This window comes from Cydia pomonella, chromosome 16 (assembly GCF_033807575.1).
Source record: "Cydia pomonella isolate Wapato2018A chromosome 16, ilCydPomo1, whole genome shotgun sequence".
NCBI lineage: Eukaryota > Metazoa > Arthropoda > Insecta > Lepidoptera > Tortricidae > Cydia > Cydia pomonella.
The window spans coordinates 15234823-15251936 of record NC_084718.1 but is presented as its reverse complement, the minus strand read 5'-3'; the positions used below and the strand labels follow the sequence as shown (position 1 = coordinate 15251936).

The 17114-nt window shown below is 38.4% G+C and overlaps 1 protein-coding gene across 1 annotated transcript; it reads left to right on the top strand.

Annotated features, from left to right (window-relative positions):
• Window positions 1-119: 119 nt before the first annotated feature.
• On the top strand, window positions 120-15463 carry LOC133526282 (beta-1,4-galactosyltransferase 1-like). Its single transcript, XM_061862834.1, has 13 exons — window positions 120-1491; window positions 2396-2602; window positions 4101-4145; window positions 4392-4433; window positions 4933-4980; window positions 5545-5586; window positions 6384-6437; window positions 6764-6899; window positions 8030-8127; window positions 11126-11300; window positions 12361-12486; window positions 13067-13162; window positions 14494-15463. The coding sequence occupies exons 1-13, from the start codon at window positions 1413-1415 to the stop codon at window positions 14834-14836; spliced, it is 1491 nt and encodes a 496-aa protein (XP_061718818.1). The 5' UTR covers window positions 120-1412; the 3' UTR covers window positions 14837-15463.
• Window positions 15464-17114: the final 1651 nt, after the last annotated feature.

Sequence of the window (17114 nt, the reverse complement as noted above, 5' to 3'; positions counted from 1 at the left end):
GCAATCCATTTAACGTAAATAATTTTGAAATATAATCACATTTCATTTCAAAGAAACCTTTCAGCAAATAGATAAAATTAGCAAATAATTTCTAGCTACATCTATATTGTTACCATGTCACGATTGATACGGTTGTATGAAAACAACCATTATGATTTTACCGAAACATCCCCTTAATTTTACTGAGAGGAAGGTACCAAGATATTCTGGTTTTTAATTGTATTGTTTAATATCAGTGCGAAATTCCCCTAAATTTCAGATTTGCGCATTCAGCTAATCACTGTAATTTATTATCAGGATTTATAAAGCCTCTGCTCTGTAGGTAGGAACAAATTACGGAAATGTTTAAATTATCTTGCTGCGGATATTTGAGATTGGATTTCCCGTGTAATGTTAATCTAGGGTTGAGTATTGTTTTACTGTAACAAGACAAATTCAAAGGCGGCTATGGTTCGTTTCGATTATTTGCTGCTACAGTCAGACCAAGGTAAATTGGCAGCGATTTTGAGAGCCCAGACAGCGCAAGTGTTATTTTAAACGTCAAACATATATTAAATTATGACGTTTACTTAACACTTGCATAGGTTGGGCTATCAAAATTGTTGCCAACTTAGCTTGGTCGGACTTTATCTACTACTGGGCTATTTATTTACTTTGCTGACTTTAAAAAATGAGGTGATGATGCTGTACTCAAGAAATACAACACACCAGAGGAATTTGAGTACTCATGGATGTGTTGCGTTATATGACGGCATTTTGACCGTCACTATACGAAAATAAAATTTTTTTTTTTCGCTCTTAATGATTTTAAATCAAGACGGTATAATCACACGAAACTAGATTTGACTAGATGGCCAGTTTCGGCAAAAAAACCATGTTTCGGCCTTTGTTTCGACTTCGGCCAAAAAACGGCCGAATCTTTCAGCCGGGCCGAAACTTACGAAATGGTACTTCTTACAATGAAACTTAACTATGTGACAAAGACCAAAAGTTGGGGAAGAAGTATGATAACAATATTAATATACTGATTTATGTATACAGAAATTAATTGGTTTATTAGAAAACATAATTCCCCTAAAGAGAGCGCCACTGGACGGTCGACGCAGTCTTAATATGTGTAGGTATAAAAGAGGTTTTATGGTTTTTTCTTTCAAAGATTTTAACATGTTTACAAAAGTTTCGGTTTCGGTTTCGGCCGAAACTAGTGCCAAACCCGAACCTTCGGCTTCTGTTTCAGCCGGACAGTAAATATACCCAATCAGTTAATATTCATTCTTTCCAATGTTGATATTCGAACATTCCTCAATATCTTGGAAGCTGTTAAAGAATTCAACAACAAAATTTCGCATTTTCTAACAGTCAATATCTCATTGTGCCATACAGGGACTCTTAGTTCACAGCTGGAAGCGGCCATGGGCACTCTCAATTACTCTTTGGGTCACTTATTCCCAGTCCGGAAAGTGTCTCCTTTGTTATTGAAGTCTCATAAAAGTAAGTTTGAGTATTTTTTTACACAATGATAAGTATTATTCTGATATACATTACATAGATGGCGTTGTACGGCTCCGTAGGTACATTATATTGAATTTAAGTAATTAGTTTTTACGGGTAAGACCGTGGGCCTTGTAGTATTTTTTTAACAGCATGGTTACGGTGACAGATGTCATCTCCATACAATTTTAACCATAACACGCAAAATTAGATTGGCTAAGAGAAACATTGTTGCAAGAGAAACACTTATCGTTAAAGGGAATCCTAACTTGTTTCTTTTGTCCCGACTAAAATAAATTGTTTCTCTAAAGCCACTCATGGATTTGATCACTCGAGCAAAACATCGAGCAATCGCAGTTTTTAAGCAGTTTCGGTGAATTGTTCGACGAACGCTAGCAAATTCTTCTGTACTATATGTAGAATCATTACAAGTTAATGCTCAAATCTATCAGCACCTTTACCCCACGTGACCTAAGAGCATTTTTACTTGGTCTACTCCGATAGCGTATAACAGTAAAATGTATAAAATATGTTTTGTTTCGGTACCTATTTAATTTATTAATTTAAGTCATTTGCAGGGCACCCTCTTACACCTGTCTATCCTATATGAGCCATTAGATATCCGATATTCGATACAATGATACACATACTTTAGACATAATGATTGCTGTAGTGTGCAGCTTAAGCAGTGACAACGCCCTCCACACCCGCGACCAGACATTATAGATATAGAATCCTATCGAGGGCCTACCGCGAACCACATTCGACGCATTGCTTCTCTGTCGCACTTGTAAATTCGTACGTAAGTCCCTGTCCCTGTAGGAGACAACACGTGGAAGGTGGTTCGCCATCGGTAGGCCATCGGATAGTGTGAAAACGACCTTATAGCGTTTACTAATTTCAGGGTACACCCGACTGCCCAACTCCTTACACGACTGCATCGAGAGGCCAGAACCGAGAACATTCTACCGGCCATTTATCGTGCTTATCCTGTTACTACCTCTGGTTTTCTACCTCTACCGCATTAATGGCTTGGAGTTCTCTCGGATGAGTGCCGATGGAAAGGTTGTTCTGGTGTTAAATAATACGCATGTAGTAAAACAGACAAAGGGTAAGTTTTTTAAAGTACAATCAGCAATAGGTACTCACTTACTTAATACGTTGGCTCAGCGACCCAAAATGAGACTTGGCCTCCGATACAAGAAGGCGCCACTTTTCTCGGTCCTGTGAGACTTCTCGCCAATTGTTGACTCGAAGTTCGCGCAGATCCGTCTATACATCATCTCGCTCCAGCGATACCTGATACGTACGTGGCGTGATATATGACCTCGATAGGACGTCCTCCTGCTAGGCGACCCAGGTGCGCTCTCACACAACAATTAACAGTGCTACAATCAACAACACACAATACAACAACAATACCTAGCACTGCACCTCAAAAATAAACTATAGCAATTGATTTGTTTGAAATCGGAGCCATGCCAAATATTAATAGCATCAACACACTGTCGAATCGAATGGTGTCACCTTTGGGCAGGAGCACCTGCATGCCAGCTTGGACCCTTTGACTCAGTCCAAAGGCGCGCTATGCGAATCGTTGACGATCCCAAACTCACAAGCGGTATTGAATATTTAAGTCTAAGGAGAAACTTTGCCTCCTTGTGTGTGTTCTACCGCTTGTACAATGGGCTGCGCTCTGAGGAATTGTTTGACATCATGCCAACGGCCACTTTCTATCACCGCACCGCTCGCCGTCGGCAGGGAGTTCACCCTCACACCTTAGAACCTAAATGGTCGCGTACTGTGCGGTTCAGGAGGAATTTCCTCCCGCGGACGCTCCGGCTGTGGAATAAGCTCCCTTCCGAGGTTTTCCCGAGGGTCTACAGTATGGGGTTCTTCAAAAAAGGAGTGTACAGGTTTTTAAAGGGTCGGCAACGCGCATGTAACACCTCTGGAGTTGCAGGCGTCCATAGGCTACGGTGACTGCTTACCATCAGGCGGGCCGTATGCTTGTTTGCCACCGTCGTGGTATAAAAATAAAAAAAAAAGTCAACAGCATAGCTTGAGGATAAAATATTGTAATGTCGGTCCCCTCCAATGATTGGCCATTTCAATATATGTATATACTACGGTCACACTATGCTCCTGCGGGCCTACCGCGAAAACCGAAATTCGCAAATTGCGGAGATCTTTCTCTTTTACTCTTACTAAGACGTAATTAGAGTGACAGAGAAAAATGCCCGCAATTGACGAATTTCGATTTTCCCGGTAGCCGCCCCGGTGCTGGTTCTCGCGCTGCCGCTATGTTGCCCTCTCCGACCACACACTGCTCTAATCGCGCGATTAATTGCGAAGCTCCATCCATACTTCATATTGGCGGTCCTTTACCTCGCGCCAAAAAACCGACAAAATAGGGAGCGGTGGGAATGACGAGCGGCATGACGAGTAACGTGGCCGCACTACGTCGCTGCCTACTTCCCATGTCATTCGTCGAGTATGTGGCCGGGGTATTCAAAATAGAAGCTATTTGGAGCCAAGATGAGATAGTTTACCCAACTTTTTGGTTGCCTATTTATACACCTAGTAATTATCAATTTCCGACGTTGCAGGCCGTGGCGATCCTAGCGCTAAAACCATGGAAGTTTTTGATAAAGGTAATAATATGACAGCCGCAATAGACGGGCGTACAGCACCTGGTCCGGTCAAATATCTCTTTTACGCTTTGACTTATAGCTGCGTCCTTAACGGACGTGCGGCGGTCAACCTAACACACGATTACCGCCCAAGGACCAAGGTTGCAGTCCGGTACGCTCGTCTGTTATGGATTTAAGCTTCTGGTGATTATGTTGTGATACATAAATCTCTGGATTTTTAAACACACACTAAATGTTATTTTGCAGATACCAGTATGAATAGCTTTCCGGCGCTCACAAATAAAACAGGTAAAATAACATGATTATCATCACTACTATGCTTTAACTTTACGTCACAATAAAATAAAGATTCTTGTGTTAGAGCGTTTTAACATATAACGGATATCGAATAAAAGTAAAATATGTGTGGTTCTGTATTTATGTATTATTCATACAGGGTGCTTTTGTTATCACTGATCAAACTCTGAGGGGTGAATATGTAGGTGATACTGAACAAAGTTTACTATGGGGTCAACCCCGAAATGCGACAGAGAAAAATGCCCGCAATTGACGAACTTCGATTTTCGCGGTTATAGCCCAGGCCCTAAGTGTACTAGGCCTCCAGGATGCTGTTGGGATTGCGGCGCACCCGGCGCACTGGGGATGCTGGGGACGCTCGCTCGCATGGTCTATTGGTCGTATTTATAATATCTTGGTTAATACCTTGACTATACGTATTGAAGAAGATTGGAATCGGAAGAGTGATTTTAACGGGGTTTAATTTTATTATTAATGTGTTTCTTTATAGGTGATGACCTCAACGACAGTAGTGAAGTATTTGAGGATGCAACTGAAGGTAATATATAATACATAACAACTTATTTAATTACTTAAGTACTTACTATTTGAAATTCACGGATTTGACATTACTCAGTAGGTACTCAGTGCCCTGGCTTGTTTGCCTGGGAAATCCAGCTAAAGACCTCTGCAGACCTTGCAACGAATTGGATGCCAATTTAGATGAGTGTAGACTTAGTAATCTCAGTATGCAATGAATGCAATCACCCAATCAACTTTTATTTATTATTATATTATTTCAAAGGAAAACTTACAGCTAGAGTAACAAGAAAGGTAATGACATGGAAACAGTGATCCAATTAAAAATTTCCACAGGTAGAAAGGTAAATGCCGCAATATACTTAATTCACAAGCAATTACCGGTGTGGTGTGTGGTGCGTGGACGAGTTCACATTTCACAGGCACCTTTACTCGTACAAGCCAAGTAACGTTGCAAGAATATATTTAAATGCTTCTAAGACACTGACTCTAAGGTCGTGTAAATATATATTTTGAACGCTGACTTGTAAACTTGTAAAGGTATTTGTGTATTCGACCGTAAAATACATGTATTTTTTTACAGATACCGGCTTGTATAACTCTATGACAATAGGAAATAAAACTGGTAATTACCATCTCATTTAACTTTTATCGTATTATAATAGGTACATCCGTATTCCGAATAGTCAGACCATGCAAAGTTTTTATGCCAAGTGCTACGTTAAGATTACAACTACTTCTACGTTATGAAGCTGATATGTACAGGGCTGCATACAATCAGTCTAAGTCGGGGGGGTCACCTCTCTCTGCATCGGACTGTACAGGAAAGCCGTTACAGACGGGCGTACCGGATCGCGACTTTGATGCGCTCAAAATATCTCTTTTTTGCTCTCACTTATAGCGTTCTTAACGAACGTACGGCGGACCAACTTACACACGAATCACACGATATAGAACGTGCGCCGGACCGCACCAAGGTCGCGGTCCGGTGCGGCGTCTTAGATTTGGCAAATCTGCGCATCATCGTGGACGACACGAACTATAAGAGTCAAAAACATAGATAGGTAGATAATGCCATGATGAAATACCATTACTATAGAATTTGTCCAAGATTATTCTATGTCAGTGACTACAGGGCCTAGCAAAGATAACATTCGTGCATCGACAAACGAAAAGTAAAACTACGAGTATACCTGTCGGGATGTCAGATCCTACCTACGAAAACTTACGTGACTAATGCATTTCTAATTTCAATTGGCGATTTGTTCCAACGATGGTCTTCTTGGCTAGGCCCCCTGATTAGCTTACTCCGGCGGAGGTTTTAAAATCGCTAAGTTACCGTCTTATTATGAATTAAATATTACACCTAGTAACTCAAAGCTATCTTAAATTAATTAGAATTAATGACGTTTATTATTACAGATATTTTACCACATGGTCTGCCAGTATGTGAGATAATGTCTGCGTATACAAAAGGTAAGTGAAGAATATTTTACCTTAATATATGAGAAATTTAATATATATATATAAATGTAACTACCATAGCCCATAAACTATACCAATGCTGGTGATTAATTATATATCGAGTTTTATCGATATCCAGATACAAAATAAATAAGATGTTCACTTGGTTTTGCAGCAGATGCGTCTACGAGCGATGCTTTTTTTTTATTAAAGGAAACATGAAATCTGCGCTCGTATTTTAATGTCTCTCATTATAATTAAATTATATGTGACTAGTATATATGATAGTCACAAAAACTGTGTTCATTTTCATTGGTTAAAAGTACATACCTTTTTAGCAAGCAACGTATCAATAAACTTCAATGTGAGCCAGAAAGCGGCGTTCCTCCAGATCCCTCGCGTCGATATGGGGGGCTACTACAAACCTACCCAATGCCAGACGAGGCATAGAATTGCCATCCTCGTTCCGTATAGGTAAAGTACTATTTTTGCAGGCAACGTGACTATAACTATGTACAACGTGAGCCAGAAAGCGGCGTTTCTCCAAAACCCTCTCGTCGCTATGGGAGGCTACTACAATGTACTACTGGGTACTTACAATGTCCATGGATTTCAGTATTTCTTCCTGATTCCCTGTAACATAAATGTTACGTTACCTGGGTTAATCATATGTGATTATTTCTGTGTTTCTTATGTACATACATAGTTGTCGGGCTTTACATTAATACTGTTTCATACATTTTGGCTGTCTGACCTTGACATTATCTATGGGAGACTAAAAAATTTTTTGCGATTTCGGGATTGGTCCCATAGTAAAAGTTGCTCAGTATGTTATATACCTATAATGAGCCCGTAAATTATTACAGGTGACTAAATAAACACCCTGTGTTTTTAACATTTACTTAATACCTACATTAATCTAGGGATAAAAGTGTTTACTTAAATGAGTAAAGGTTTAACTTCATGAGTAAGGATTCGTAAATGTACTCACCGCATGAATCTGTTCTACTTGGGTGGCCGGTTATAAAATAAGTAATGTAACTAATATAAATGTAAACCCGGACAACTATGTATATAAGGAATGCAGTTTTTTTTTATAGGACATTATTACACAAATTGACTAAGTCCCACAGTAAGCTCAATAAGGCTTGTGTTGAGGGTACTTAGACAACGATATATATATAATATATAAATATTTACAAATACTTAAATACATAGAAAACACCCATGACTCAGGAACAAATATCCATGCTCATCACACAAATACATGCCCTTACCAGGATTTGAACCCGGGACCATCAGCTTCGTAGGCAGGGTCACTACCCACTAGGCCAAACCGGTCGTCTGAATTACATTATATTAACCTAGGTTACGTTACCTATGTTACATTCCTCAGATTCAAATGAGCGCAGGTGCGCCAATCGGGTTGCAGTCTAAGTACACAGTGATTGTCCTACATTATGCACGCTATACAATTGATGATAGTGAATCAAAAAGCTAAAAAATAATCCTAATAAACATTACACTCCTTGTTATGACAGTCGTGTAAAAAAATGTTACATTTAAAGTTTTAACCATATTCAATTATTGGTTTATATTTTCAGACATCGGGAAGAAAATTTGGCAATATTTCTCATAAACATCCACCAGTTCTTGATGAAGCAACAGATAGAATACAGAATATTCATTATAGAACAAAGTGGTAAGTTTTGGTGAACGCCGAGAACCACAATAGTCCGCTAGGCCACCAGCGCTCTACTTAATTTAAAAATTAATACAAGTGCGCTTAATTTAAAAAAATAATGAAATAAAAATGTTTTTCCCGTATTTTTATTACTTAAATGTTACTTTTAATAATAAATGAATATGCTAGAGTCAGACCAAGATAAGCGCGATTTTGATAGCCCAGCGTGTGCAAGTGTTAAGTAAACGTCATAATTACATAGAAGTTTGACGTTTAAAATAACACTTGCAATGTCCGGGTTGTCAAAATCGCTGCCAACTTATCTTGGTCTCGCTCTATACTTGCAAAAATGTCTATAATGATTTTACGTGATAGCTGATCCATGTAAAAAACCGGTCAAGTGCTGAGTTCGTTTAACTCGCGCACCGAGGGTTCCGTAGAAACTTTCGATTATCTCATGTAACTATAAACAGAAAAGAGTTTTGACCAGAAGTATGCTAAGCGTAATTGTGTACAGCGCCATCTATCGGCAACTAATCTATCTATTAGCTAACTCTCTTCTCTTCTTCCTCGCGTTGTCCCGGCATTTTGCCACGGCTCAAGGGAGCCTGGGGTCCGCTTGACAACTAATCCCAAGATGTGGCGTAGGCACTAGTTTTTACGAAAGCGACTGCCATCTGACCTTCCAACCCAGAGGATAAACTAGGCCTTGTTGGGATTAGTCCGGTTTCCTCACGATGTTTTCCTTCACCGAAAAGCGACTGGTAAATATCAAATGATATTTCGTACATAAATTCCGAAAAACTCATTGGTACGAGCCGGGGTTTGAACCCGCGACCTCCGGATTGCAAGTCGCACGCTCTTACCGCTAGGCCACCAGCGCTTCACTATCATATATTAGCTAACTAATTTAGCTAAATAATGTTGGTTTGGCTTTGCAAGGATAATGAATGATAATTCAAATTGAATTGTGAACCGATTTCGACAATTGGGTACTTGACACATATTGAATATTATAACAAAATTTAGTTAAATGAATAGAAAATGAGCCATCCATTATAAAAAAGTTGAATTTAAAAAAATATAAGTATTGCGATTATAAAAAAATACAAGGCTCCAGTCTCAAAAAAATATATTTTTTTTTCTTTTTTCAAAAATAGAACAAAAATGGTACCATTCGATTCCTTACATTTTATTGAAAAATAAATTGTATCACAACTACACACATATACGCAATATTTCAGGGTCAAAATGGCAATTTCCTTGATCTTCCATACATTTAAGACAGACTTATATAATGTGACGTCACATCACATTATCATTTTGTTAGAAGCGTTTCAATCGTCGAGTGCGAGCGTCAGACTTTAACTCTCATTTCTGCCATGAGTCCCATATAGACATTTGATCCTCAGGAAAATCAAGATCGTTTGACATTATTTACAAAAAACTGTCAAGTAGCCAATTCATATTTTATTTGAAAGAAAGTGCTTTTAGTATAATTTCATAGAAATTTTAAGTATAATACTTATACTTACTTTGGGACCAACCCCGAAATCACAAAAACAAATTGGCTCTCTAATACCTACATTTTCACTGACTGATGTTGAAATCTGGGAGAGTCAATTATTTTATCGCGATTTCGGGGTTGGTCTCATAGTAAAATTTGCTCAGGATGCGGTCATACTACATCGGTGTGTACCATAGTATGATGTACCCACTCCACTTCAATTGACTGGTGTAACACGATGTATATTTATTTTATGTTGATACAAATTCGTAGCAATTTCGAAATACAGTTCGTAGCACGTCGTAGCTGCTACGGTTCGTTTCAATATATTTATGCTACGCAGCTGGCAGCCTGCTACGTGGAGGGAAAGCGAATTAAAATATCGATGCTATAGATCGTGTCATTTAGGAAGACGCGTGCCTTCACTCGTATAGTCTTGTTATTAAAGGTTAGATTTGACAAATCTGCGCGTCATCGTGGATGGCACGAACTATACAATGCTTTTCAGATACTAAGATTACTAAGAAAATGGTATTTGATCAACATTTCTATAATGTTTATACAAATAAATCGGTATTTTAACGGGTTACTGATGTATCTATACTATAGATTCTATAGGCGAAAATGAAATCCATAGATGTTAGGATCACCTAGATGTGCTGTACGCGTGCGCCTGTGAGGGACAGAACATACGCAATGCGCAAAATTAAAATCACATTTTAACATTCCTGACGACATACCAAAAATACCTATGTAATTTGGAAGGGCTATTTGTTGCCCGCCATGAACCATACTAAAATAAAAATGAAATTATGACAAGGATATACAATCATAGCGCTTTCTCTGCTACTCCTGAAAGTTCCATAAGAGCATCTCGTTCGGTCATCTGCCGGCTCTACCATTTCATCTCTATACTTATCATACTTTGTGGTGTAGTTGCCAACATTTTCGTAGCTCTACGCTCGTAGCCGATCCCAGCGTTTTCCCCCTTTGTAGAGTAAAGCGACTACGAACAGTAATATTTGTTTAAGAATTCTAGTTAAGAGGGAAGAATCTTTACCTTTGCCATCCTAACGAAATAATTGTACTTTTTCTATGAAATTCCATTTCGGGAGATAACGGTTTCCACTAACTAAATCTTAACAAATCACTTTGATTTTGATTTTGATAGCTTCAGCATAATATATCCTAGATTTATAGGTTTACCTTTTTTTTAAACAAAAATTATGTATGTTTTGAAAATTTTGAAAAAAAGGAAATCTATAAATAAACCTAGTTTTTCATTGTGTCAATAACATACTAAAAAATCATGGAGAATGGAAAGTACTTAGAAGTGGAAATCGTTTTCTAAAGCTAGACTAAAACTAAGTTGACGCCAGGAGAGTCGTATGATATTCGACAGGTTTCAGTGCCTACCCGCTGCTTATTTCGCTAACTCAATCTCCGCTTGCAATGATTTACATCCACCAAAAATACTTCATTTACTCATAACAAATATTATATTCACAGGAAAAGAGAAATTCAATAAAGGTCGACTGTTCAACGCCGGTTTCGACCAGGTCAAGGACTATTGGGAGTGTTTCATATTTCACGACGTGGACCTATTGCCGTTGGACCATAGGATCCTCTACACCTGTCCAAAGTATCCCAGATACATGAGCACTCAGGTCTACAAAGGCGGCAAGTATGTTCGAGACCTTCCCCCCACAGACACACACACACCTTCCCTCTAACTACTCAAGAGGCTTGGGGCTCCGTAAGCTAGCCTAATACTGCTTTAATACTACACTACACAACTAATTACATACACTAGTTCCTCACGCTACTCCTCGTTCTGCTCCTCGCGATGCCGCGATGTTGCCCTCTCCGGCCACACACCACACTGCCCTACTCGCGCTATCAATAGCGGCGCTCCATACTTCATATTGCCGGTCCTTTTTGACTCCCGCCAAAAAAAACCGACAAAGTCCCTATTTTGTCATGCTCTTCTAGGGAGCGGTGGTCATGAAGAAGAGCATGACGAGCGGCATGACAGGTAACGTGGCCACACTAAAGGGGCCCACTGATTACCAGTTCGCTGGACGATAATACCGGCCTATCAGTTATTCACAAAAGCTGACAATCGCGAATAACTGACAGGCCAATATCGTCCGCCGAACAGCACCAGGCCGGCCGGCCGTCTCGTCGCTCGTCGAATACATGCTATACAATAAAGTTCTTTAAACGTTCGCGTTCTAATGAAAGTTCGGAGTAAAACCAAAATAAACCAGGATTTACCGCTACTTTTAAAACCGTGCTGAACCTTTAAAAAATAATTTGCTAATGACTTAGTCCTCCTAGCCGAGGTTTTAGCCCACGACCTGCGGTTTGAAGATACATATTTTACCCTGATATTTGGTTGGGGAGAAACCTAACTGAAGAATACCCTTAGAATAGTACAGTCCGCGACAAAACTTACTTCGTTGGCTCAGTGACCGAAACTGTGCCTTGGCCTCCCACAAAAGACAGCGCCACTTTTCTCGCTCCTGCGCTACTTCACGCCATCTGTTGACTCGGTGTTCGCGCAAATCCGCCTCCACCATGTCGCTCCAGCGATACCTGGGGTGTCGGATAGGATGTGCTCCTATCTTCTACTTTTTCCTACTCAGAACCGAAAGTACGGAATATGCTCTTAAACGGATACCCACTATTTTTGTTACACCTTAACCACATTTTAAATAAATGTGTATATTTTCCTCTTGCAGAATCGTCAAGCTAACCGAATTCTTTGGCGGTGTAACAGCAATGAAAGACGACCATTTCTTGGCTGCCAACGGCTACTCCAACAAGTTCTGGGGGTGGGGCGGCGAAGACAATGACATGTTTTGGAGGTATTCAGTCGACTGGTAACGCATTCACTGCCAAGAACACGCTTGTGTTCATTTTGTTTCGGAAGTGGGGCGCTTGGCACTGAAAGTGTTAACTGAGAAATCGTAAACCTTTATTGTAAAAACGTTTAGATTCACTGCCTATTAGTTTAGAGTATTGTAGTTAGTACCTAGTAATATTTTTCCTGTTGCTACGTTTTTATTTATTTTTATTTATGTGTTAGCCTATTGTACCCCAATGCTGAACAAAAGCCTTCTTCCCTCTCTTTCTTCGACGCATCTCTGTTTATGTCAAAAGGTCGTGCCGCCATTTTATTCAAAGTCTGCCGTGACGCCACACTATGGTGTCCATTCGATAGTTTCTTGGCCCACAAGTCGGACGTCCTGATTTATTATCATGCAAATAGATATATGCGGTTGCTTCAAGAGTACGAATCAAAGTTTTGTCAACTCATAATTTTAATAACGTTCACCTCTGAAAATATCAAAACTGCACAAAATTAAGAAAATTAAAACAACAAAAATACATACTCGATTCTCGATCTTAAAATTATGTAAGCTTGAACGACTATGATATTTTCAGGATACGACTGGCGAAACTGCCTATGATGAAATATAATAAGACAATAGCGCGATATATTATGTTGCCACACGTGCCTTCAGAGAAGAATCCTAAAAGGTACTTACGTATTTTTTTTAACGATATAGTAGGCAAATGAGCAGACTAATCGCCTGATAGTAAGCGATTACCGTCATCCATGGACTCCCGCAATACCGGAGGGGTTTGCCGGCCTTTTAGACGGGAGCAAGCTCTTTTCTTAATTAGATGAGTTCCACAGTTTAGCTGTGCGAGGCAGGAAGTTTCTGGAGATACGCACAGTTAAGAGAGAAGGATCGTCCATACAAAAAGAGAAAACGTTTTTCCACTTCTAAATATTTTCCATGATTTTTTTTATGTTATTGTCACAATGAAAAACTAGGTTTATAGGCATTCCTCTTTTTCAAAATTTGCTAAACAATTTTTCTTATAGCGAATTTTCTAAACCTAGAATAATAATATTATGCTAAAGCGATCGACATCAAAATCAAGTGATTTGTTAAGATTTAGTTAATGGAAACCGTTTTCTCCCGAAATGGAATTTCATAGAAAAATTACAGTTATTTCATTAGATTCAAAAAGCTATTCTTCCGTCTTAATGAAATGCCAACCATTTAATTGGTTAAGATGGAAATAATGTTAGGTGGAGCTCTTTTGCGATACGAAAGTTCGTATCGCCAAAGAATGGAGTTTGCAAGATCCGCCTATTTTTCGGATCCGGATATTAAAATTTGACGGAACCGCATAATTCGGATAAAAACGTTGCGTAAGTTTTGTATAAAAAAAGGTTAGGCAAGGTTACGTTTGCATGACCATATTAAACGGATCCGTGAGATCCGAAATATTCGGATCCTATGAAACGTCGGATCCGGATCTTATATTATTATATTTGACGGATATTCGGATCTCAAATCCTACCCACGAGTTAATTACAGGGTGGCCAAAAATACGCTAACAATTTTTTTATTCCGGCATATTGTGGACAAGTTTAACAAACCTTCGCGTTTGTTTATCAAAGTTAAAGGAGAATTTTTTAAGGAAAATACATTTTCCTTTAGTTGAATGACTGTAGTTTTCATTTTGAATTACTTTTTAAAAAGTGTGTCAAGTAAGAAAAAAATCAAAAAAAATTACAATGTATCTTTGGATTACCTTTTAAATATTAACTTATTATTTCCTCGTGTCATTTACGAGTATTCTTTTGTCATTTACTTTTTACAAACAAAATATGAATCTTTAGGCCAATCGACTTAGACCAAATAAAAAGTATTTTGAAGAATGTATTCCCAGCAAGTTGGAAATCATTTTCATACCTTCATTTGGCCATAAGTAAATGCGTGTAAGTGTAATCTGAGTTTGTCCAATCCCAGGCCTCTTAGGTGGCCATTTAATAAACGCGTTTTTTTTTTCAGGTATGAAATACTAAACAAGTATTCAAAATCGCGAGCGCACCAAATAGAGGACGGGTTATCGACATTAAAGTACACAGTTGCATTCAATAAGCTGTATCCTTTATTCACGCATATTGTAGTGGACGTCAATCCTTATAAAGATCCTGATGAATACAATTTTATTTTATTTAAATATCCTTACAGTTATCCGTTCCTTGTAGGAAGTTCGGGGATTTTTTGTACGGATTCGGTGGCAAACCAGCATACGATACGCTTTATGGTAAGCAGCGCCGTTTTCTATGGACGCTTGCAACTCCAGAGGTGTTGCGTGCGTGTTGTCGACCGTATAAAAACCTGTAGGTAGGTGTATCCTTTTTTGAATAAAATCGATACTGTATAGGTAATATAGGTATCCCTAGGGAGTAATCGCTTTTTTTTCACAATCCATAACTCGCGCGGGAACAATAAAGGCTATTGTCCTTCAGTACACATGCATGAAATAAGACCTTTTTCAAGCAAGTGTGATGAAAATGAAATCTGAACACGGCTCTATTATCAAGGCGTTAGAGTACGTGTTTGGATATTTCTGAGCACCTCGGTCGCTCCGCTATATCTGATGGCGACTGTACAACAGTGGCTCCAACAAACCTGTTACTTATAGCACAGAATACTATTATAGTTAAGTAGGTACCGCGTACAGAATCCTCACTGTCTAACAAAACCGACGATTGAAACAAACTCTAGCGCATGAGAACCTACCTACAGAACAGATGTGCAAGTTGCAGAAGGATTCCAAAAAGTTGCAGAAGTTTTCGGAAATTACAGCGAAATCAAATGAGAAGTTATCCGAAATTTTTTCATGTGGAAATTTTCCAATTTTGGAAACTTAGAATCTTACCGACTGCGCATCAGTATTAGGATGCATGAAGTTTTATCTTTGTTATCAATTCTCAAGTAATTGTGGAGAATTTTCTGTAACATTTATTTATGCTTGAAAGGGTCTAGCAAGCTAAGCTAAGAAGATTGGCCCCCGCAAGGGATTTGGTTGTAATTTGAGGTGCAGTAGTGGCAGGTCCTAAGAAAACTGTATGCGTAATATCCGCCTTCGATCTTCTTTTGTTTCAGACTTATCCAGGAAAATGTCAAAAAATCAAGGTAATTTTTTAACTGTTATTGCAGCTAAACCAAGCAAGCGAGAGCAACCAAATAAATTCAGAATTAAGGAGCATAAAATAGGGTTCATAATGCATATTTTTACAGACATTCATTTTCTTGAACTTGGATGAAAAAAATTATGTTTTTTTTTCTGCTCCATTTTTTTGCCACTTTTCGCGGAGACACAACTATCAAAAAAATTACTTGATAAGCCACAATTGTTAACTACGTGTCCATTTAAAAACATTTTGAAAATTCATGGTGCGTCATGTCAAAAAAAAAACAATTACGAAGATGTAAACATATCATATAACATATATAAACGTATAACATATAATATGATATAGTAAACATATCTTCGTAATTGTTTTTTTTTTTGACATGACGCACCATGACTTTTCAAAATGTTTTTAAATGGATACGTAGTTAACAAATGTGGCTTATCACGTAATTTTTTTGATAGTTGTGTCTCCGCGAGAAGTGGCAAAAAAATGGAGCAGAAAAAAATTACATTATTTTTTTCATCCAAGTTCAAGGAAATGAATGTCTGTAAAAATATGCATTATGAACCCCATTTTATGCTCCTTAATTCTGAATTCATTTGGTTGCTCTGGCTTGCTTGGTTTAGCTGCAATAACAGTTTAAAAATTACCTTGATTTTTTGACATTTTCGTGGATAAGTCTGAAACAAAAGAAGATCGAAGGCTGATATTACGCATACAGTGTTCTTAGGACCTGCCACTACTGCACCTCAAATTACAACCAAATCCCTTGCGGGGGCCAATCTTCTTAGCTTAGCTTGCTAGACCCTTAATGCCCTAATCCATAAGCTATCGAATAATTTGTATTTTTAAATGTGCGATAGGTAAATGGACAGATAATGGTACATTAACCAAGTGCAGTCATGTTTGGCTGCATAAAACTTTGAAGGGCTGCAATTTTAAAATGGTTGAGAAAAAACATAGGTATGGGGGGTGAATTGTCGATAAAATTCATCGTACTATACGTGTTTTTATTGAATTCCGTTAACGTTTCCTTAAGTTATTCCTTAAGTTATTCACAAACCGAAATAAAAGATCAGCACTATTTGTTTTAAGCTGGTTACATTATTTCTACGTTTGACATTTGTGGTTGTCATTTTAGTCTACGGAATAAAAAAATAGACTATACATTTAATTTAACCAAACAATTAAAAACTGACATATCAATGTCATTTCGAACATCAATCGTCCGAAATAGTACTTACGTTTAGTAGCAAATGTATACATTCGAAATAAACACTAATTAATACGTAAACGGGCCCTAAGGCAAGTGTACACGCTCGTAAGGGCCTTATAAGATAAAAATTAATTATTGATTATCTCCGAAATGGAGTTACTTAGAATACCGGTTTCTTTGAGAAAGTTACATAATTTAAGCTCAGGAATGCACCCTTGAAATTAACGGGGAAAAAAAACGGGGATCAACGGGTCTAACGATTTCGATGA

Coding starts and splice junctions, on each gene's coding strand:
- LOC133526282 (XM_061862834.1), top strand. CDS start 1,413: ATGGGCACTCTCAATTACTCTTTGGGTCACTTATTCCCAGTCCGGAAA. Junction 1,492..2,395: donor GTTATTGAAGTCTCATAAAA/GTAAGTTTGAGT, acceptor TACTAATTTCAG/GGTACACCCGACTGCCCAAC. Junction 11,301..12,360: donor CAGGTCTACAAAGGCGGCAA/GTATGTTCGAGA, acceptor TTCCTCTTGCAG/AATCGTCAAGCTAACCGAAT.